Here is a 23114-nt window from a genome sequence, read left to right as displayed (position 1 = left end):
GTCCAGGATGTACAATCTGTAACCGTGCAACAATAAGCAGCTTTCATCCCAGCTGTGACTATCTTTTTTTGCCATATCTTCCAACGATGCCTTTCTTCACTGAACAACTTGTATTGCATTGTATGCCATGCAGTTTCAAGAACACTACCAGCTATTCTAGACGTGTGTCATTCTTGTTGTGTGACTAAGGTCCTACATGTTATTTTTGAGTATGATATAGAATGTAAGTAAACAAAAACCTACATTATGCAACCTATCCAGAATGCATAAATTGCTTGCACGTTGTGTGACTAGTGTCCTACATGTTATTTTTGAGTATGATATAAAATGTAAGGAAAGAAATACCTACATGATCAGCCTAGCCAAAATTGTATAAATAGCTTGCACGTTTACAGTCCATGAAAATCATATTCTAAACGAAAGCGGAGGATGTTATGATTATGTACCTGTCAGAAACTACATTCGAGATTATTAAGTTCAATAAAATGAGACATTGAAAACATTTTCACTAGTACTAAAACCAATCAAGCACTCATCCAATTGCAAAATGAAATTCCCCCAAAGCATATAAATACACTGCTTGAAGAAGGACAAGCACTCCCTTGTGTCCTATACAAACTGCCGTCATTACAGGGGTCTGGTCATATTTTCCCTTGCTTTCTATTCCCCTATTTTCGAGGCAATGATATTGTTGGTTTGTTTGTTGTGTAACGCCTCACTGAGCCATGACGAATGCTTATAAATAATCGATTTCACTGTGAACGATATTGTGAGACACGATCCATGCAGTCACGGTACAAGGACACCTTATCAACCAAATCACCGAGCCTGACCACCAGATCCATTTTGTCGCCTCTTACGTTAAGCATAGGTTGCTGTGGGCCAATTCGAACTCAGAAATCCCAAGGGGTTAGTCATGGAGGTGTGGAGTCACATCAAGGAATAGCTAAGAGGATTCTTCGTTGAGGAACTCAACTATTGACTTGTACCCACACGTTTCAGCAACTTGTAACGGTGTTTTCCCCGCTTTGTTTTTCTTATGGATATCCACGACGCCCTGAAGCGTGACGAGGTACTTAACAATGTCTATGTTACCTCCATAACAGGCTACATGGAAAATGTTGTCACCGTCATCGTCAACTGCTGTCATGTCACACTCCTTGCTTACAAGAAGGACAAATACGCCTTTGTGCCCCATACTTACTGCTTTCATTACAGGGGTCTGGCCATACTTTCCCTTACTTTCTATACCCCCTATTTTTGAGGCAATGATATGGTTCACCATGTCCAAATTACCACCCTGACAAGCAACGTGAAGGACATTATCACCGTCAGCATTCACAAAGGAAGTGTTGCAGCCCTTGCTCACGAGTAAATCGAAGATGTGTCTGTGGCCGGCACTTGCTGCCTTCATCACTGGTGTTTGGCCATACCAGCCCTTGCTCTCTATACTGATGATGTCCAGAGCGACAATGTGGTTGACCATGTCTTCGTTGCCATGGAAACATGCTTGGTGAAGGATGTTGTCGCCGTGATCGTCTACGGTCTTCACATCACTTCCTTCACTCACAAGGAAGTCAAAGACAGGTATGTGTCCCTTCTGTGCCGAAATAATTAATCCTGTTCTTCCATGTTTCCCTCGACTTTCGAGGTCAGCTATCTTCAGAGACACGATGTGGATCACCATGTTCAGGTTTCCCCCAAGACAGGCAACATGGAGGATGTTGTCGTTGTAATTATCCACAGCAAGCTTTGAACTTCCTTCAGACAAGAGTAAGTCCACTACGCTCGTGTGAGATGTTCGTGCTGCCTTTATCAAAGCTGTTTGGCCATACTGGCCCTTAGCGTCAATATCTAATACCTTCTGTGAAAGGATGTAGTGCAAGGTGTCCACACTCCCACCTTTGGTTGCTAGGTGAAGAACATTGTCTTTATTGCTATCCATCACAGAAAGATCACACCCATTCGTAACCAGCAGGTCCAACACGTCCCTATGTCCTTTGTTTGCAGCATGCATGACTCCAGTTCTTCCATATTTCCCCCTGCTTTCTAGGGGTAGAACGTCCTTTGAGACGATCACCTTCACCATGGCAACATTGCCTCCAAGACATGCAACATGAAGAATATTATCTCCGTCATCATCAGCTACTGATAAATCAGCCCCTTCATTGAGAAGCAGCTCGAACACGTCGATGCGACCAAAGAATGCTGCTTGCATAATAGGAGTCCTTCCATATTTTCCTCTGGATTCGATGCCACAGACCTTTTGGGATATTAGATGCATGACCATATCCACATTGCCACAGTAGCAGGCAACATGAAGGATATTGTCACCATTGGCGTCCACTACAGAGAGATCACACCCCTTGCTGACCAGAAAATCAAAGATATTCATGTGACCAAAATCGGCTGCAGTCATGACGGGTGTTCTGCCATACTTGCCCTTGGTTTCAATACCAACCACCCCTTTCGAGAGAACAGCTTCAACTAGTTCCTGATTTCCGCCATAGCAGGCCATGTGTAGAATTGTGTCTCCATCACTATCAATCACTGACAAACTGCACCCTTTGCTCACCAAATAGTCAAAGACTTCGTTCTGACCAAAATATGCGGCATGCATCACTGGCGTGCGACCTAGCCTCCCCTTCACCTCTGCAGGAAATATTTTCTGAGAAATGATGTACTTCACCATGCCCAAACTGCCTCCTTGACAAGCTACATGGAGAATGTTATTCGTGTCCTCGTCCACTGCTGCCACGTCACAACCCATGCTGACAAGAAATTCAAAGAGTCTCTTGTGTCCCTTGTTTGCTGCAACCATTAACGGTGTTCTGCCATATTGTCCCTTGCTTTCGATGTCCAGTTTTGTTTTGGTAAGAACATGACTCACCATATCAATGTCCCCACCAAAACATGCAACATGGAGGACGTTGTATCCTTGAAAGTCCAAAGCCTTGATGTCACAAGCTCTGTTGATGAGGGAATCAAAGACCCGGATTTGCCCCTTTTCAGCTGCCATCATGAGTGGTGTCCTTCCAAATTTGCCACGATCCTCTGGACCGAACTGTTTATTGCATAGAACATGTTTCACCATGTGCACATCACCACCACAGCAGGCGACATGGAGTATGTTGTTGCCATCATCATCGAGTACGGACAGATTACAACCCTTGCTGACCAGCAAGTCATAGATACCACGATGTCCTTTCTCAGCGGCTTTCATCAGCGGGGTCCTTCCATACTGACCGCGACACTCCAGGTCCAGTATTCTTTTAGAGAGCAGGAGAGACGTCACAAGATCTACATTACCACTGAGGCAGGCGACGTGAAGAATGTTATCACCACCATAATCCACTATGGAAAAGTTACTTCCATTTTCAATCAATAAATCAAACACCTCAGCGTGGCCCATCCTTGCAGCCTTCGTTAACGCGGTCTGCCCAAACTGCCCTCTGCTCTCAATGCCAATTATCCTTTGAGACAGAATGTGTCTCACCATGTCAATCTTGCCACCAAGACATGCTATGTGTAGAATGTTGTCGTCGTGATCGTCCAAGAGTTTCATGGCACATTTCCTACTCTCCAGCAAATCATAAACCGCTTTGTGTCCATAGTAGACAGCTATCATCAAAGGAGTTCGTCCATACTTCCCTCGGCTGTCGATGGCAACTGCTTTCTGCAACAGGATGATCTTGACGACTTCCGCATTACCACCTGTACAAGCCAAATGCAGTATGTTTTCGCCATCATCATCAACAAGCGACAGGTCACTCCCTTGCCTGATGAGAAGCGTCAAGGCATCCTTTTGTCCTGTGACTGCAGCAACCATGACAGGGGTTCTTCCCATCTTCCCCTTGACATGCAGTTCCTCTGGGGTTTGTGTCAGTATGACTCTGATAGTGTCAAGCTTCCCCTGTTCGCATGCTTGGGGAAGGGTGATTCCTACTTTCTGTTTGACTTGGTTCTTGTTCATTGTCCTGGATTTCCTTCGGTGACCGGTCAGAAATGTACTGCTCAAATCTGCAAAAGAAAACAAGTGATTTCTTAAAATGTTTTGGGGGCACGGGTGGCCCAGTCGTCTAAGGCGCTGCGATTCGCTGTGCAGATTTGCGTCCCTTGGGCACGCCAAAAACCTATGATTGTGGGTTCGAATCCCAGTTCGCCCCGATTATGTTTCCAGGTTAGTCAGCACCATACCCGTGCTCGTGGGTTTCACCGAAGTGGTAAACGTCTAAGACATGCATCAATTCGGGCTTTCCTCCCACATTAAGCTGGAAGACTGTTAAAAGCGGCGTTAAACCCAACTCACTCACTCATTCACTCACTCACTATAATGTTTTGTGGTGTCATAATGGGTGAGTGGTTTGATTTTAAAACTGCTTTTTACATTTGTTTTCAATTATATCTGGCGTATCAGCTTCATGTGTGAGGAAAGTCCGAAGTGTTGTAGACCCCAGATGTACCTCTGTACCTCTTTGATGAAACCCATGAACACAGGGATAGAGCTGACAAACCAAGAACCAAAATCAAGACGAACCGATTTTCGAACACATGATCTTGGGTTTTTCCATGTCTAAGGGACGCAACTCTGCACAGTGTTTTTTTAACAATGCATCATCGATGAAAATTAACAACAGTAAAATACAGGCAGGAGAGTTTTGCGCTTATTAATCTTATATTTATATTACGACAGCTAGTAAATGACCGAATATGTCCCAGATAAACATACAGATGAAGTGCGTGGCTGCTTGTACTAGTCCGGACGAATGCCGATTTTATCGTGCTAGCTCCCTGAGATACCATGCCACAGTTTAACATGAATATCCCACTCAGACACAGTACACTGATTCCTAGCCGACCAGTCCTTGTTTTAGCCCCTTAATGCCGAGCACCAGACAGGGTAACAACAAGTACCATCTTGTAAGCGAACACCAGGTATCATCACTGATTTTCAATGACCCATTCATATAATTTTAGCCGCTATTTTAACACTATGCCATCTGTGTCACGGTGTAGGCCTTCGATCATCATTAACTTGATTCGGTGTGATACAACTGAAATACTGTTCAAAGCCAACCCAACGTTAAACCAGCTCAACAATACGGCTCGATCCAATAGCTTTGAAGTTCAATATTACTTTATACTACACCCTGTTTTCATTCATACAAATGTAATTAATGATATTTATTTTGTCATGCATTCCGTTGGGACCTTGTCACGGCTCAAGGACGCAAGTCTGTACAATGGACCTTGACCATAACCACAGTGACACACTATGGATACTGTATGTCCTTGTATACAACAGAAAGACATCCAGTGTCACACAGCGAAATGCTGTTTAAATACGTTGTCCCCCGTCCTGCGTTTGATGTCTACAGACCGTCAGTATCTCTGATCAATTCAGTCTATCATATCGGGGCTATTTATCCAGTGTGGCAAACGGTTTGTGCACGACGTAGCCACTAAAACCCATTGTAGTTAACAAACCGATCTGATTTGGTGTGTATTCACCGAACGCACCCGTTAGACAGGATTAGTAATTGCAGGCTCTAGTGACAGCTATTCATTTCATGCTATGAATATGGCATCAAGCACTATCACGGCTTTTGTTGAGAGTAATATATGGTATTCGGTACTATTAGAAGGGTTCTATTTCATCTTTTGTACTTTGACGTCGATTTATCACGTCGATACAAAACGAAAATATTTTGTGTCATGTTAATTTGTTTGCACCTGAAAAGATTCCGCGATAGAACTGGTTCCAATAACTAGGCTTGTTGAAAGAGGCGACTTAATGGATCCGATGGTCACGTGATGGATAGCGCGTCATCGTACCCGATGACGTGAGACGTAACACACACACTGAAAAATACAGTTGTGGGGGGAATGACTATTTGGGGGGATATTTTTGTAGTGAAGACAGTACACAATATATTAATATCCCCAAAAATATTCATGATCCGTAACTTGTTTTGCTCAGTGTACTATGAATCACATGGCCAGGATTCGATTATTTCAAGAAAATCGTCGTATAACTGGACAACAACATATATATATAAAACATATTTTATTGTCGACCGCCTCCGTGGTCTAGTGGTAGAGCGTTCGCCCGGAGAGCGGAGGGTCCGGGGTTCGATCCCCAGCCGCGTCATACCAAAAGACGTTAACAGATGGTACTTGTTGTTACCCTGTCTGGCGCTCGGCATTAAGGGGCTAAAACAAGAACTAGTCGGCTCGGAGTCGGTATACTGTGTCTGAGGGGTATTCATGTTAAAGTGCGGCATGGTATCTAAGTGTCCTAGCTCTATAAATCGGCATCAATCGTTTGCTGTATTTAGAAAACCAGAGACAACTTTCAACACAATTTCTGTCGCATGGACAGCTGGTGCTTTGGACTTACGTTATTTCCAAGACTCGTCTAGCGGCATAGCCATAAGTACATAACAGTGCAGAGTTAAGCTACGTGATCCGACCGTTATATGGTGAGGTTTCTGATTGTTCCGACTGTAAACGGGTTTCAAAGGGTCCAATTATTACCTTGAGCAATACACGCGTTATTGACGCATGCAGTGACTATGTCAACAGTTGTGTAAAAAGAAATCGTGAACTAGTATGTGTGAATGCAATGTTTGGACCAGCTCCTACGGCCATGTGAATGAGGGGATATGATAAGTAAAAGAATATCAAGATATTAATCTGAATACAACCAAGTCGTAAACCTAGATATGCAAAATGTATTGACGATCATGTGATATGCATGCGTGATATAAGTCCAGTCATGTAAAACTAGATATGTATGCGTGATATAAGACCGGTCATGTAAAACTAGATATGTATGCGTGATATAAGACCAGTCATGTAAAACTAGATATGCATGCGTGATATAAGACCAGTCATGTAAAACTAGATATGCATGCGTGATATAAGACCAGTTATGTAAAACTAGATATGTATGCGTGATATAAGACCAGTCATGTAAAACTAGATATGTATGCGTCATATAAGGCCAGTAATGTAAAACTAGAAATGTATGCGTGATATAAGTCCAGTCATGTAAAACTAGATATGCATGCGCGATATAAGGCCAGTCATGTAAAACTGGATATGCATGCGTGATATAAGACCATTCATGTAAAACTGGATATGTCGGCGTGATATAAGGCCAGTCATGTAAAACTGGAAATGTCGGCGTGATATAAGGCCAGTCATGTAAAACAAGATATGTATGCGTGATATAAGACCAGTCATGTAAAACTGGATATGCATGCGTGATTTAAGACCAGTCATGTAAAACTTGATATGCATGCGTGATATGAGACCATTCATGTAAAACTGGATATGTCGGTGTGATATAAGGCCAGTCATATAAAACTAGATATGTATGTGTGATATTAGGCCAGTCATATAAAACTAGATATGTATGCGTGATATAAGACCATTCATTTAAAACTGGAAATGTCGGCGTGATGAATGGTCGGTCATGTAAAACTAGATATGCATGCGTGATATAAGGCCAGTCATGTAAAACCAGATATGTCGGCCTGATGAACGGACAGTTATGTGTACAAATAGATATGAATGTGTGATGTGAGGACTTTCATGTGTAGGAGTGTAGATGGTCATGTCATGTATCTGAATCACGAATATGCCCGTTTTACCCAAATAAGTTCATGCTTTTATACTGTTGTACTCCAAGCCTCCAGAACTATCTACCAGGAACTTACCTCACTGCCTGCAATGGTCCGCCATGTCGGCTACTGATCGTGTTGTATACTGGAGTATCTAAGTGACGTCCACACCATTGTGGACATTTCTGTGAGTAGTGAATCTTTACAAAGCACAGTGTACCTGTCGTCGCTCGTTCAATACAGAATCATGTCTGGGGTAGACCACTGCATGAATAGAAATCCCACGTTTGCAGTTTTACATGTAGAGTTTCAGACACGTGCCCAGGGATTTCACTGTACATAGAAATTAGCCTCGGCGTTTAAAGGTGTCCCCCGCCGTGATATTGCTGAAATATTGCTAAAAGCGGCGTGACGAGCTAACGCTTTAACCACTAGGCTAGCCGACCCTCCCTTTGTCGTCATAAAGCGACTGTATAACTGACACGATGCTCACGTTATCAATCACCGGTTTACCGGATCCTGACTCGAGATTTACAAGTACCGTAATACAGCTGAAATATTGCTAACTGCGGCATAAAGTAATATTCACTCATTCTTATTAAGTACTTGCAACCTCGTTAACTCAAAAACACTGAGAATCAATATGAAGGTGACAGTCCCCAATATTTCGAGTTCATGTTCACGTGTACGGTGTCCCGATGCACACACAATTAAGCTCCTTGAATAGAGCTGGCATTGTTAGGACTGGGCACGGTTTGGTAGCCCAGTGGTTAAAGCGTTCGCTCGTCACGCCGAAGACCCAGGTTCGATTCCCATTATGGGTACGAGATGTGCAGCCCATTACTGGCGTCCCATGAAGATATGGTGCGAAATTAACTATAAATTGTTTTCATAATTTTGCATAATTCTTAAAAGCTCAAAAATAACATGCATAATTTTGTATATAATGTTGTGTTAGAGCAGGTTACCTTTGGCAATGTTCATATTCATAGCAATTAGATTGGTTGGTTGGTTTGTAGTTTAACGCCGCACTCAGCAATATTCCAGCTATATGACGGCGGTCTGTAAATAATCGAGTCTGGACCAGACAATCCAGTGATTTACATCATGAGCATCGATATGCAATTGGGATCGATGACATGCATCAACCAAGTCAGCGAGCCTGACTAGATTATTAGCCTGTAATTAGAGCCTGTAATTAGATAAACTTTCAGGTAAACATATACATATCCTTGTTCGGGGCTCTATATTTCCTATCATCCCCGTCATCAGGTATATTTACAATGTGCAAGCGATTGATTAAATTAAATCGGAGAATATCCTCGTAACTCTCCATTTCTGAAAAATAATTGACCTCGGCCATTGCGGGGCCTCTGCTCCATTATTGTTAAGGAATAGAGAGTGAGTTCGACATTCCCCCTACGTATCTCCAAAACAAAGCAAAGAGATATTACAGACAAGTCAGTAACATGTTTTAACACCGAACGAGCACCTGTCATGACGCATCTAGATGTACTCGTTATAGACGCTTACACAATTCTCTCTTGACTGTCAGGATACAGTTGAATAAAGAGGCTAATATATAAATAATGCATTCGTTTTCATGCATAACTCTATCGCTTGTCATCTTCTTGTGTCGCCTCAACATGTTCTGTGAGGCTTAGAATAGTTAAAAGCATGCCCTTTCAGTACCATGATATTCATGGGAATTGTGAAGTGAAATGGGGTTTGACCTCGCGTTCAAATTTTTTACAGCTGTAAAGCGTGTTTGTGTGTGCCTGTTTGTCGTCCGGACAAACACCAGTGTATAGTGACATTTCATGCCGCAGTTTTGACATGGATATGCCATTCGGACACAGCATACTGACTCCGAGCCGACCAGTCCCTTGTTTTATTCTCTTCATGCCGAGCGCCAGGCAGGGTAATAACAGATACCATTATTTAACGTAATTTGGTATGGCGCGACCGGGGATCGTACCTCCCACCTACGCTCTCCGGGCGCACGGTCTATTCCCCACACCACGGGGTTTCTGGCGTGCCCAAGGGACGCAACTCTGCACAGCGAATCGCGGCGCCTTACACGACTGGGCCAATTACGACAAGCATAGTCGCCTTATATGGCAAGCATGGGTTGCTTAAGACCTATTCTACCCCGGATCTTCACGGGTCAGCTTAACGGTAAATACTTGAAGCACGACAACATTTGCCAAAGATGGCAGAAGCATCTTCAAGGGTATGGAAGATCACTGCTGAACAAAAAAAGAATTACATAAGTTCTGACAATTTGATCAAAACCTTTTTATTTTCTCTTATTGCGCAGAAGTTGAAACAATGTTATGTGGTAAGAGACGTGAAATTGATAATCATGTGTAAAAACAATTAAAAATAAACAACAGATAGTGTGTGAATGAGTTATATATTTAACGTTCGTGCAGCGTGCATGTCTGGCAATTCAGCACATTGCACGAGATGGATTACAAATGTTTCGGCGGCTTGCGATAAAGGTGAGGTGAGGTGAAATTGGGTTTAACGTCGCGTTCAAGATAATTGCACTTATATAGCGACGTGCATGTACGTGTGTGTGTTTGTTTGGCTGCTTGTACAAGTCCGGACTGATGCCGATTTATAGTGCTAGCTCACTGAGTGAGTATGGTTTTACGCCGCTTTTAGCAATATTCCAGCAATATCACGGCGGGGGACACAAGAAATGGGCTTCACACATTGTACCCATGTCGGGAATCGAACCCGGGTCTTCGGCGTGACGAGCGAACGCTGTAACCACTAGACTACCCAAACGCCCTCTAGCTCACTGAGATACCATGCCGCAATTTAACATGAATACCCCACTCAGACACAGTATACGACCAGTCCTTGTTTTAGCCCCTTAATGCCGAGCGCCAGACAGGGTAACAACAAGTACCATCTTTTAACGTCTTTTGGTATGACGCGGTCGGGGATCGAACCCCGGACCTTCCGCTCTCCGGGCGGACGCACTACCACTAGACCATGGAGGCGGTCCCTTGCGATAACGGCAAACTAAGTACCATAACAACTGTATAAAAGCGTATTCCAAACATACAGGACGCAACGTTAACTTGAGTGAGTGAGTGAGTTGGGTTTAACGCCGCTTTTGACATTATTCCAGCTATATCACGGCGTGTCAGCTTAAGTTGGGTTGGTTGGTTGGTTTGTTGTTTAACGCCGCACTCAGCAATGTTCCAGCTATATGACGGCGGTCTGTAAATAATCGAGTCTGGACCAGACAATCCAGTGATTAATATCATGAGCATCGACCCATGCACTTGGGATCAATGACATGTATCAACCAAGTCAGCGAGCCTGACCACCAAATCCCGTTAGTCGTCTTTTACGACAAGCATTGTCGCCATTTACGGCAAGCATGGGTTGCTGAAGACCTATTCTACCCCGGATCTTCGCGGCCCTGTAAGGAAAGCCCAAAGTGATGCAGGTCTCAGACGTTTACCACTTCGATGAAACCCACGAGCACGGGTATGGTGCTGACAAACCTAGAAACATAATCGGAGCTAACCGGGATTCGAACCCCCAGCGAATAGCGGCGCCTTAGACGACTGGGCCACCCGTGCCCCGAACGTTAACTTGAGAATGAGAATGAGTGACTTTAACTCTTTGAACACTCAATAACGGGTATGGCGATGACAAAAGTCGAAACATAATCAGGGCGAATCGGCTTTTCGAAACAACGATCACAGGTATCCTGGCAAGCCTAAGGGCCGTAACTCTGCAGCGAATTGTGGTCATCCCTCCGGTGGATAGGTTAGTGGCGTTTTATACTTCTTTTAATTAGCTTGTATGGCAGTTTGTAAGTCTCTGGTAGCACCTTAAAGAAATTCCATCCATCCATTCTTTGGAACCATTTATTGACGGAAGCATAATATATTTCAACTTTTGAGTGGTGTTTGTACTCCACTACCTGTTCCACTTCAATCTAAAATTAAAACAAAGGAAATCTGAAATTGAAATAATTGTTACTTATGGTTAAACTAATGTCTGTCATTAGTAAAGGAACATTTATTCACACTTGATCAACTTTACTTGACGGTCAAGTCACCTAAAAGTTATCTTATTTGAAGCATCCGTGAAGATCAGGGTTGGAATTTGTCTTCAGCAACCCATGCTTGTCGTAAGAGGCGACTAACGGGATCAGGTGGTCATCCTCCCCGACTTGGTTGATGGATGTCACCCATCTCAATGACGTAGATCGATGCTCATGATGCAATCACAGGAATGTCTGGTCCAGACTCGATTATTTCCAGACAGCCGTCATTTTGCTGTTATATACCTATGTGCGTCTTTAAACACAAAAATAAACCAGCAAAACTAAAACGTATGAGGACATCAATACGATTGGATGATTATATTTTTAAAGACACATATTGGTCATTTCTTTAGCTGAATCTCCTTGATTGTGGTTTACTCTCGAAATACGAAAATGTTCAGAACGTTCAGATCGCGTGTTGTTTTGTCCTTGCATTCTGTGAATCAATTATTGTCAAGGGGCTAAACCAAATTATTGTTACAAGGTGAATAAAAGCACCAAATTTGGTACACAGATACAACCCCCATACTGATTAATATTGGGATAGGAGCCACCTTGAAATATATTTGTTACTTCCGGTAGCCACTAAAATCCAATATGGCCGCCAAATCGCTTTTACCGCCATGTAAAAATTAGTGAATATTTAAATCTTTCTCACAACTATGACGGGCCTGTGCATACTCTGACTCATAATGTGATTATATTTAACATTTATATATGGAGGAAAAAGAAAAGCAAATATCAGAAATAAGATGGCCCGACAACAAAACATGAATACTTACCCCAACCAAAAGCCATCCTGGTGCGGTTCCATACTTCGCGACAGTTAGAACCATATCAGTTATGTTACCTACGTCAATGTTCGTCGTTTGCTGCAATTCACGTATATCATATTTTACATTTATAACATCGCCGATTATCCAGTGTTTAATAACTCCATTATGTTATCATAAATACCCTAGACCCATTCGCTAACTTCTTCTTTTTTTATAATTTTTTTTCTTTCAATCATTTTACATTTATTTGATAAAATGTGACATTCCAGTACATAGTTGATTAATTCGCTAACATTATTTCGTTTTCAGCTCGATTCGAGATACACCACGCATAAAATAGCCGTCCGACCAAATAACGTTCATCGACGAGAGCTAAAGATAGAGATGGAGGGGTAAGATGGTTTTGTCTTCGACAACCCATTGGTGACTATGGTTGTCGTAATAGGCGACTAATGGTATCGGGTGGCCAGGCGCGCTGACTTGGTTGATGCACGTCATCGTATCCCAATTGCGTAGATCGATGCTCATGATGTCAATCGACCCGTGAAGATCCGGGAAAGAATAGGTCTTCAGCAACCCATGCTTGCCGTAAAAGGCGACTATGCTTGTAAGAGGCGACTAACGGGATCGGGTGGTCACTGACAGGCTCTCTGACTTGGTTGATACATGTCATCTTATACCAGTTGCGTGGATCGATACTCATGATGCCAATCACTGGATTGTCTGGTCCATATAGCTGGAATATTGATGAGCGCGGCGTTAAACAACAAACAAACAAACTTCTAAAGCGAAGCTTTTGTGGCGAATGTGCCCAGGATATTTATCAAAACAGAGCGGATATATCAACAAAAACTGGATAATTCATGATGTAATTTGACAAACTAGCATATTATCTTAATGGGTGTTTAAATAATGTAAACATTAAGTTTACGTGGATACTATGATTTATATTTAAATCAATGCATTGACTTAAATATACTCTTTAAAAAAAGAAACGCAATACAGATATTATTTGGCCATAAAAACAAAATTAGCGGAACAAGAGGTGCAAGATGAAGAAGACACCCAGCGCATTAACAAAAGGGCCGACGAGCTGCACGCACTGCACGTGCAGCAGCACTACGAACGGTATTAAATTGCAGGGTTTTTAATGTGGCGCACAGCACCATCACAAGGCTATGGATCGGTTTCAACAGCATGGGTCAACACGTGATCGGCCAAGGTGGGGACGACCAAGAGTAACCATCCCCGCCCAAGATCGCTACATCCGACTGCGCCACCTTCGTGAAAGGACCCCAGTTACCCGGGCTGCGCAGAATCCCCGACCAGACCGTACGAAACCGTTTAAGAGCAGCGTGGCTACGAGCATGACGTCCTGTTCGACGCGTCATATTGAGTCGACAACGACTGCATTGGTGTCGTCAACATAGGCTATGGCCTCAACTGCGATGGGGAGATGTCTGATTTCACGACGAATCAAGATTTCTCCGCCGTTGAGGTTATGGAAGAGCAGGGGTCTACAGACATCACGCCGAAAACTGTGTACAGGAAGTGGACAGGTTTGGTGGGGGTAGCGTTATGATGTGGGAGACTATCTCTCACCAAGGGCAGGACAGCTTTGTTCCATATCCAGGGCAATCTTACGGCGGAACGATACATCAACGAAATTCTCCTACCACACGTCCTCACAATTGCAGCCAACGGCAACGGTGTATTCCAGTAGGACAACGCTCGACCGCATACAGCACAGATCACAAGAGCCTGTCTACACAACAACAACATTGATGTTCTCCCCTGGCCCTCACGATCCCCTGATTTGAACCCGATAGAGCACCTGTGGGATGAATTGGATAGACGGCTACGCCGACGTCAATCACAACCCCCGACGTTGCAGCAGTTGGCTTCTTCGTTGCAGGCCGAGTGGACTACCATTCCCCAAGATGTGATTCGCATACTCGTCTCTTCCATGGGCAGGTGATGTCAGTCCGCTATCGATTCCAACGGGGGACATGCGCGTTAATGATGGTAGCTGGCCTTCACCTTGGACTTTTCCTATGTACTGAGATGACTACAATCACCAAGTGCCTCTCCATAACATTTTGGCTCAATACCTTGTACGGTTCCTTGTATAAATGTATTTTCCTACCTCACACAAATCTGGCTTTGCGTTTCTATATTTTGAAGAGCATATAGTACCAGAATTCATTAGGGTTTGAGCACGAGTGGCCAATTCATTTAACGACCTTGCAGAGTTTCGTCCCTTAGGCGTCCCGCTATCTATGATGAGGTTCGAATCCTGGATTTATCCTTGGTGTGTCAGCACATGCCAATTTCAAGTTGTAAGATACCATAGATGACGAAAAATATCCGTCTCCTCTAGCAGTGGTTCGGAATTTGGATGTAAACTTTCTTCGGCTTTGTGATCAAGGCAAATGCAGGTAAATACCTAATAAAGTCGATATTTTTAATTTAATAGCATATATATAAATATAAAAAAATTGGAGCTCGATAGTCACATGTTCTTGTTGTTGTACAAAGGCATCGAAAACTGTTCATTGTCATGTCATATAAGGCCACAAGGTTGCGCTGAACTCGTTTATATACCGGATTTTTTTGTGTATTCAGGTTCAGTGAACTACATACTACCTGTGCGTTTCTTTTTTTGAAGAGTGTAGATCTAGAACTAGTATGAGAATTAATCTAAGTAAAACTAAAATAATTGTGTTTAGACATAATTTACGATAATCCTTTAAGAAATTATGAAAAATAGTATTATGATTATAAACACGTGTCAGCTGTTTATTTCTATAGGTAGTCATGCGTTGCGTTCACTTCTTCGCTCTCTTATACCAAGGTTCAAGATTGTTTAACCTCACAGCTAAATAAAACTGTTATGTCTATTTGCCTCTCACAGAAGATTTGGTGGTATTTAACGTGCTTATCTCCTTAAGATATTTGGTGCAAATATTCTTTAAGTCATTGCTATAAATGTGGAGTCTGGATAATTTCTTACTGTCAAAAAATAGAACATTTCTGAACCAAAATATGTAAACATTAGTTAAGAGTTGTTGAAAATGTAAACAAGAATATTGCTCTTGGTGAATGTGGGAGATTACCATCGTAGTTTACTTATATGTCAAGGGCGGTTAAATATTGGTGATGATTAATTCATCTAGATTCATTCACATTACCTCGCCGGTGCTATCTCATGTTACAATTGGGGCGGTCGGGTAGCCTAGTGTTTTAAGCGTTCGCCCGGGTTCGATACCCGACATGGGTACAATGTGTGAAGCCCATTTCTGGTCTCCCCCGCTGTGATATTGCTGGAATATTGCTAAAAGCGGCGTAAAACCATACTCACTCACTCATTCATGTTAAAATCATGAATCAGGTCGAACAAAAGATGTTACTTATATCTAGGATTTTCACTTCCCGTTTTTTGTAAAGGTTTTGAGTAGGGGTGGCTCTGTCAAGAAGTTGGTGACAATAAGTTATTTATGCGACAGTTTTTTAGACAATCTAAGACAAACATGGTATGGATCCGTTGACAGTCTACCGCATTCTTATTGTAAATAAAGCTATAAGTCACTTCTATATATAAAGGTGATATTTCTTTACCAAGTAATATTAGCTAAATTTTGATGAAGTAACTTTGATAACTTGATTCCCTCGTGAAGAAACAGATTATTTTTATTGAAGATGAAATATATGTTTTTCGTGGATTATTCAAGGATTATTGGAAATTCATAATTGGCCCCGATATTCATTTTACATGACTCAGTAAATAAATTACTGTCCCTATAGTACAAGGACCAGGGCCCACTTGCACAAAGCGAACTTAGCGCTAAGATGATCGTAACTCCCATACATTAACATAGGCTTACAATAGTCTTAGCGCTAAGATCGCTTTGTGCAAGTGGACCCTGGTTTAGAAAATATCCTCATATATTCTCGTATGAGACGATTACATTGGACCCGGGAGTCCGGATCTGCCATCGTTTTCTAATTGCACGATCGTTGCTCCTGTTTTCACTTACAGGTTTTCCTGGTCCGTGGTCGAGTATCTGCAGACCTCCACGATATAGCTAGACTATTGCCGGCTTAGACGTTACACAAACAAGCAAACATAAAAATTATACTCACCAGGAATGTGTCGTTACTTCCTAGTTCCATTTCTTCCCCAGGGTTGTTAAGATAAATCCGAATTGAGTCGTTTTCGCCATGTATACGGAGATGAATAAAACAGTTGGTATCGCTGCCTGGCTCTGTGCCAGTTTGGGTTAGAACTCGGTACTTGCACTGGACAAACTCATCATCTGCAAGAATGAGAGTGAGTGACCGAGTTGGGTTTAACGCCGCTTTTAACAGTATTCCAGTTATATCACGGCGTGTCAGCTTAATGTGGGAGGAAAGCCCGAAGTGATGCAGGTCTCAGACGTTTACCACTTCGGTGAAACCAACGAGGTATGGTGCTGACAAACCTAGAAACATAATTGGGCCGAACAGGGGTTCGAACCAACAATCATAGGTTTCTGGCGTGCCCAAGGGACGCAACTCTGCACAGCGAATCGCGGCGCCTTAGACGTCTTGGCCACCCGTTCCCCCTGTAAGAATGAGAAGAGGAGAAAAGAAAAGAAAGGAACAACTAAACACGTTTTTGCATTACACGCAAAAACATAAGCAGCGCCATCTCCAGGTGTTCTGGCAGCATCTAAAGAGTGCATCGAGCTGCTCTTCTGGTTCAATAATATGACTTCCAGTTTGAGAAAACATATGACCAATACAGTACGAGTCATATTCCTGTAACAATAACAAAAATAAGATATAAACAGCGTCACTTCCGGTTTGGAAAAAAAAGTACCGAATACAGTCCATCTTTGAACAGTCTTGTGTTAATAGCTGCCTTAACGCGTGTATAATGCATATCAACGTTACAGCAGGACGTTCTATGCTTTAAGACGTTAGTACTATGCTCTTCCGTTTGAATGACATCACTTCCGGTTGGAGAAACGACACACCATATGCAGTGCAAAAGTCCCGTTCCTCTACCAATATTAACTAGAAAAATTACTTGCACCTCCTGTTTAATAACTTCATTCTAGGGTATGGAGTTGTGTTTGTTTCTTTCTTAATTGTTTAACGATGCACTCAGCAATATTCCAGCTGCATGATCGAGTATGGACTAGCTAATACAGTGGTTGACATCATGAGCATCGATATGCCCATATGAAATACGATGACACGCCTCAACCAAAACAGTAAGCGCTTTTCTTTTCACTAAAGAGGAACACGTGATTTATGCAAATTAATAAAAGCGACAAAACTCCAAACCTAGAACATCTCTAAAGCAGAAAGTCACATACCTCTGGCTACCTTAATAAGAAAGTCATATTCACTTCCGTTTATTGACGTTTAATATCCGGGTGACAGATATTTCAGAAACAAATCTATATATAGAGACTGTTACATTTAAATCGGGTCTCATGGCGGCCGACAGACTATGTAGTGAAGAGTGTTGGTCACCTGAACCTGCGAAACTAGAGCATCCAGATTTCAAATGGAATTCGAATGCTAGCCGAGATGACCTTTCTTGCGCCGCCATGCCATCCAACATCAAAGGTATTGTTGGGATAATATGTACATATTTAGTTAAACCATGATCTCTCTGCTTACCTTTTTCTAAAAGTGAAATGTTGTTTAAAATCGCATCTAGCACATCTGTTAGGACGGCCTCTAAATAATCGGGGGGTACGACGGGGCCCAGTCGTCTAAGGCACCGCAATTCGTTGTGCAGAGTTGCGTCCCTTATGCGCACCAGAACCTATGATTTGGGGTTCGAACCCCTGTTCGGCCCAACTACGTTTGTAGGTTTGTTAGCAACATACCCGTGCTCGTGGGTTTCCCTGAAGTCTAAGACCTCCATCACTTCGGGTGTTTCTCCCACATTAAGTTGACACACCGTGATGTAAGTTGAATACAGTTATAAAATCTCAGTCAGTCTCAATAAATGACCTTGTCCAGGCGTTCAATGAAAAGAATAGCAATCACTCCCCTCCTCTCCACCCTTTAGGGTTGCGATGACACCCATTATCCAAGTCACATAGCGTGCAAATTGGAATATATACTAACGGAAAAAAATAACTATGCTTCTTACAAAGTTCAATAAAAGTAAATTTATTCTGATATTATTTGATGCATCTTTTAAAACATATTCACGAAGACGTCTCCCCGACTTTAAGGTCGCGGTTAACATAGTGCACGTGCATGTTCAATGTCCACGCGCACTGAGTATGCTGCAAACAAGAATGGCGCAAAACGCCAGACATTTATTGACGCTGGCGTCACTCAACTTAATGGTGTGAAAGTGTGATGGTATGGGGTGGCATGAGACCCGTGAAGATCCGGAGTAGAATAGGTCTTAACGCCGCACCCAGCAATATTCCAGCTATATGACGGCGGTCTGTGAATAATCGAGTCTGGACCAGACAATCCAGTGATTGACTTCATGAGCATCGATCCACGCAATTTGGATCGATGCCATGTATCAACCAAGTCAGCGAGCCTGACCACCCGATCCCGTTAGTCGCCTTTTACAACAAGCATAGCCACCTTTTACGGCAAGCATGGGTTGCTGAAGACCTATTCTAACCCGGAATCTTCACGGGACTATTGAATTTGTTAATTGAGTTGTTTCATCATCCCTAGTTAAGGATGTGTCTCTCTGTCTCATTTTACCAGGTATTGGTTTTGTCAATGGATATGTTATGATGAAACATTGGACAGGCGAATGACCAAGTATCATGTTGTTATTTTCAATAACTTCACATTTACACCGCTTTATATAAAGCATAGTTACTATTTCCGTTAGTATACAACAGTTCAGTACTCACCTGAGTCAACCACAAACGTCTCAGTGCTCATATTGGTAGTTGGTCGTGTCTTCGGTGTTGCTGGTAATGTGGTGTGGCGAAGTGGTAGAGCTGCTGCTGTCGGTGTTGCCTGTGTTGTGGTGTGGCGTAGTGGCACGGTTGCTGTCTCTGTTGCTTGTATTGTGGTGTGGTGAAGTGGTAGAGCTGCTGCTGTCGGTGTTGATGGTGTTGTGATGTGGCGACGTGGTTGAATCGATGTCTTTGTTGCTGGTGTTGTGGTGTGGTGAAGTGGCAGAGCGGCTGCTGTCGGTGTTGCTGGTGTAGTGATGTGGCGACGTGGTTGAATCGATGTCTTTGTTGCTGGTGTTGTGGTGTGGCGAAGTGGTAGAGCTGCTGCTGTCGGTGTTGATGGTGTTGTGGTGTGGTGAAATGAAACAGTTGCTGTCTCTGTTGTTGGTGTTGTAGTTTCGCGAAGTGGTAGAGCTGCTGCTGTCGGTGTTGATGCTGTTGTGATGTTGCGACGTGGTTGAATCGATGTCTTTGTTGCTTTTGTTGTGGTGTGGCGAAGTAGTAGAGCTGCTGCTGTCTCTGTTGCTGGTGTTGTGGTTTCGCGAAGTGGTAGAGCTGCTGCTGTCGGTGTTGATGCTGTTGTGATGTTGCGACGTGGTTGAATCGATGTCTTTGTTGCTTTTGTTGTGGTGTGGTGAAGGAGTAGAGCTGCTGCTGTCGGTGTTGCCGGTGTTGTCTTGTGGCGAAGTGGCACGGTCGCTGTCTCTGTTGCTAGTATTGTGGCGTGGTGAAGGGGTGCGGTAGAATCCTTGGCAGTTGTTACTGATGCGGTAGAATCTTTGGAAGGGGTAGCTGATTTGTTAGAATCCTTGGCAGAGGTAGCTGGTGATGTTAATTCCTTGGCAGCTGCAACTGATGAGATAGAATCCTTGGCAGTTGTAACTGTTGCGGTATAATCATTGGCAGTAGTTGATGCTATTGAATCCTTGGCAGTTGAATCTGATTTGTTAAAATATTTGGTAGCTGAAACTGTTGCGTTAGACTTTTTGGCAGAGGTACCGGATAATGTTGAATACCTTACAGTTGTAACTGATGCTGTATAATCATTGGAAGTAGCTGATGCGTTAGAATCCTTGGCAGCTGAAACTGATGCTGTTGAATTTTTGGAAGAGGTAACTGATGATGTTAAATCCTTGGTAGCTGAAACTGATGCGGTAGAATCTTTTGCAGTTGTAATTGATGCGGTAGAATCTTTAGCAGAGGCAGCTGTTGCTGTCGAATCCTTAGCAGTAGTATCTGATGTGTTAGAATCCTTGGCAGAGGTAGATGGTGATGTTAAATCCTTGGCAGCTGAAAGTGATGAGATAAAATCCTTGGCAGTTGTAACTGATGCGATAGAATTTTTGGCAGGGGTAGCCGATGCTGTTGAATCCCTGGTAGTTGTATCTGATGCAGTAGCATCCTTGACAGCTGAAACCGATGCTGTAGAATCTTTGAAAGAGGTTGCTGGTGATGCTGAATCATTGGCAGCTGAAACCGATGCTGTAGAATCTTTGAAAGAGGTTGCTGGTGATGCTGTATCATTGGCAGCTGAAACTGATGCTGTAGAATGTTTGGCAGAGGTAGTTGATGCTGTTGAATCATTGGCAGCTGTAACCGATGCTGTAGACTCCTTGACAGAGGTAGCTGGTGATGCTGAATCATTGACAGCTGTTGTAGAATCTTTGAAAGAGGGAGCTGATGCTGTTGAATCCTTGGCAGTTGAAACTGATGCTGTTGAATCCTTAGCAGTTGTATCTGATGCAGTAGAATCCTTGGCAGCTGAAACTGATACGGTAGACTCTTTGAAAGAGGTAGTTGATGCTGAATCATTGGCAGCTGAAACTGATGCGTTAGAATCTTTGCCATAGGTAGCTGATGATGCTGAATCCTTGGCAGCTGAGACTGATGCGTTAGAATATTTGGTAGCTGAAACTGATGCAGTAGAATCCTTGACAGTTGTAACCGATGAGGTAGAATCCTTGGCAGTTGCAACAGATGTTGTTGAATCCTTTGTTGTTGTAACTGATATGGCAGCAGCAATTGTAGTTGTAATAGATGCAGTAGAATTATTTGCAGTATTAATTGATGCATGTGTTATATTAGATTCAGTAATGGTTTTGGTATTTGCGACACTTGCGGTTGTAACCGGTGTTGTAGAAGCCGGCGTAGTTGTAACCGATGTTGTAGAAGCCGGCGTAGTTGTAACTGAGGCGGTAAAAACTTTGCCACTTGTAACTGATGGGACTAAAACCTCGGCAGTGGTAACTGGTAGGGTAGTGTACTTGGCAGTTACCATCACGTCACTTTCGTTAGCTATCTCTGTTAGTCCATTGTCATCCTGATTCAGGTCTTCTATTGCTGTATCCACTAGTAGCTCCTCTTTCACATCTTCTGTAATTTGACAAGCGTGAGAAAACAGTAAATAATTATGTCATATACATATGTCTCCAGTCTACAGTATAAACTGACGAGGTTTGGGGTAAAAAAAACATAGATTAAATGGATGGTTTGAATGGATGGATGAATGGATGAACGAATGAATGGATGGACGGACGGACGTATTGACGGATGGACGGATGGATGATGGATGGACGGACGGACGGATGGATGGATGGACGGATGGATGGACGGACGAATGGATGGATGGATGGATCCTATGGTTGTTACAGTTGGGAAAAACAGCGGTTGCCTGTAACCCTTCTGGTCTCAAGAACTGGACCGAACTAATGAGACTCGGTTGGTCAGGCTGATTGCGTGATGTCATATCCCTACTGCGTGAGTCGTGTCTGCCAATGACGGGTTGGCATTGGACAGAGGACCGCCTCCGTGGTCTAGTGCATAGAGCGTCTATCGGGGGTAGGGATCCCCGGCCGCGTTATACCAAAAGACGTTAAAGTATGGTACTTGTTGTTACCCTGCCTGGCGCTCAGCATTAAGGGGCTAAACAAGGACTGGTCGGCTCGGAGTCAGTATACTGTGTCTGAGTGGGGTATTCATGTTAAACTGCGGCATGGTATCTCAATGTAAAAATAGAAATCGGCATTAGTCAGGACTAGTACAAGCAGCCACACACACGCACACAAACACACACATGCACGTCTCTTTATAAGCGCAATAATCTTGAACGCGATGTTAAAAACACCAATTCACCCCACCTTGTACAGGACCCGTGAAGATGTATGTATGTATGTATGTATGTATGTATGTATGTGTGTGTGTGTATGTATGTGTGTGTGTGTGTGTGTGTGTGTGTGTGTGTGTGTGTGTGTGTGTGTGTGTGTGTGTGTGTGTGTGTGTGTGTGTATGTATGTATGGGCTTTTTTCAGCTACAGCAACAAAGCCACATATCTTTGAGGTGAGTCTGATTTTTAAAAAGAAAAACACCTTGCAACAATGTCATCTTTGTGGCAGACACTTATTTTCAACAGCCTGAAAGGGTCAGTTTTGGGGGGGGGGGGGGTTTGTCTACAACACCCAGGCTCCTTCACCCCATCCTTGCTTGCAATAGTCCGGCCTTTATTGTTCCCGCATTGACTTAAAACCTACCAGTCCTTGTTTTATCTCCTAATTGTAACAACATGAACCATATTCTAATGTGTTTTGTCTGACGCGGGATCGAACCCTCCGCTCTCTGGGCAGTCACTCTGTCCATTAGGCCACGAAGGCTGTCCGGGTGGTTGGGGTGGCCTTGTTGAACGTTCGCCCTGGGCCT

General features: G+C 43.2%; 2 protein-coding genes across 2 annotated transcripts; both read right to left on the bottom strand.

Moving 5' to 3' along the window:
- Nucleotides 1-792: 792 nt before the first annotated feature.
- On the bottom strand, nucleotides 793-4016 carry LOC139460689 (serine/threonine-protein phosphatase 6 regulatory ankyrin repeat subunit A-like). The gene has a single exon (XM_071242168.1). It carries the CDS (start codon nucleotides 3971-3973, stop codon nucleotides 947-949), a length of 3027 nt encoding a protein of 1008 aa, XP_071098269.1. The 5' UTR covers nucleotides 3974-4016; the 3' UTR covers nucleotides 793-946.
- Nucleotides 4017-19361: 15345 nt separating this feature from the next.
- LOC139460345 (uncharacterized) lies at nucleotides 19362-21698 on the bottom strand. Its single transcript, XM_071241835.1, has one exon. The coding sequence runs from the start codon at nucleotides 21696-21698 to the stop codon at nucleotides 19362-19364; it is 2337 nt and encodes a 778-aa protein (XP_071097936.1).
- Nucleotides 21699-23114: the final 1416 nt, after the last annotated feature.

Source organism: Haliotis cracherodii, unplaced genomic scaffold (genome assembly GCF_022045235.1).
Source record: "Haliotis cracherodii isolate W230 unplaced genomic scaffold, xgHalCrac1.p SCAF_14, whole genome shotgun sequence".
NCBI classification, from domain to species: Eukaryota; Metazoa; Mollusca; class Gastropoda; order Lepetellida; family Haliotidae; genus Haliotis; species Haliotis cracherodii.
The sequence above is the reverse complement of the archived record's forward strand: the minus strand, read 5'-3'. Positions and strand labels throughout refer to the sequence as shown.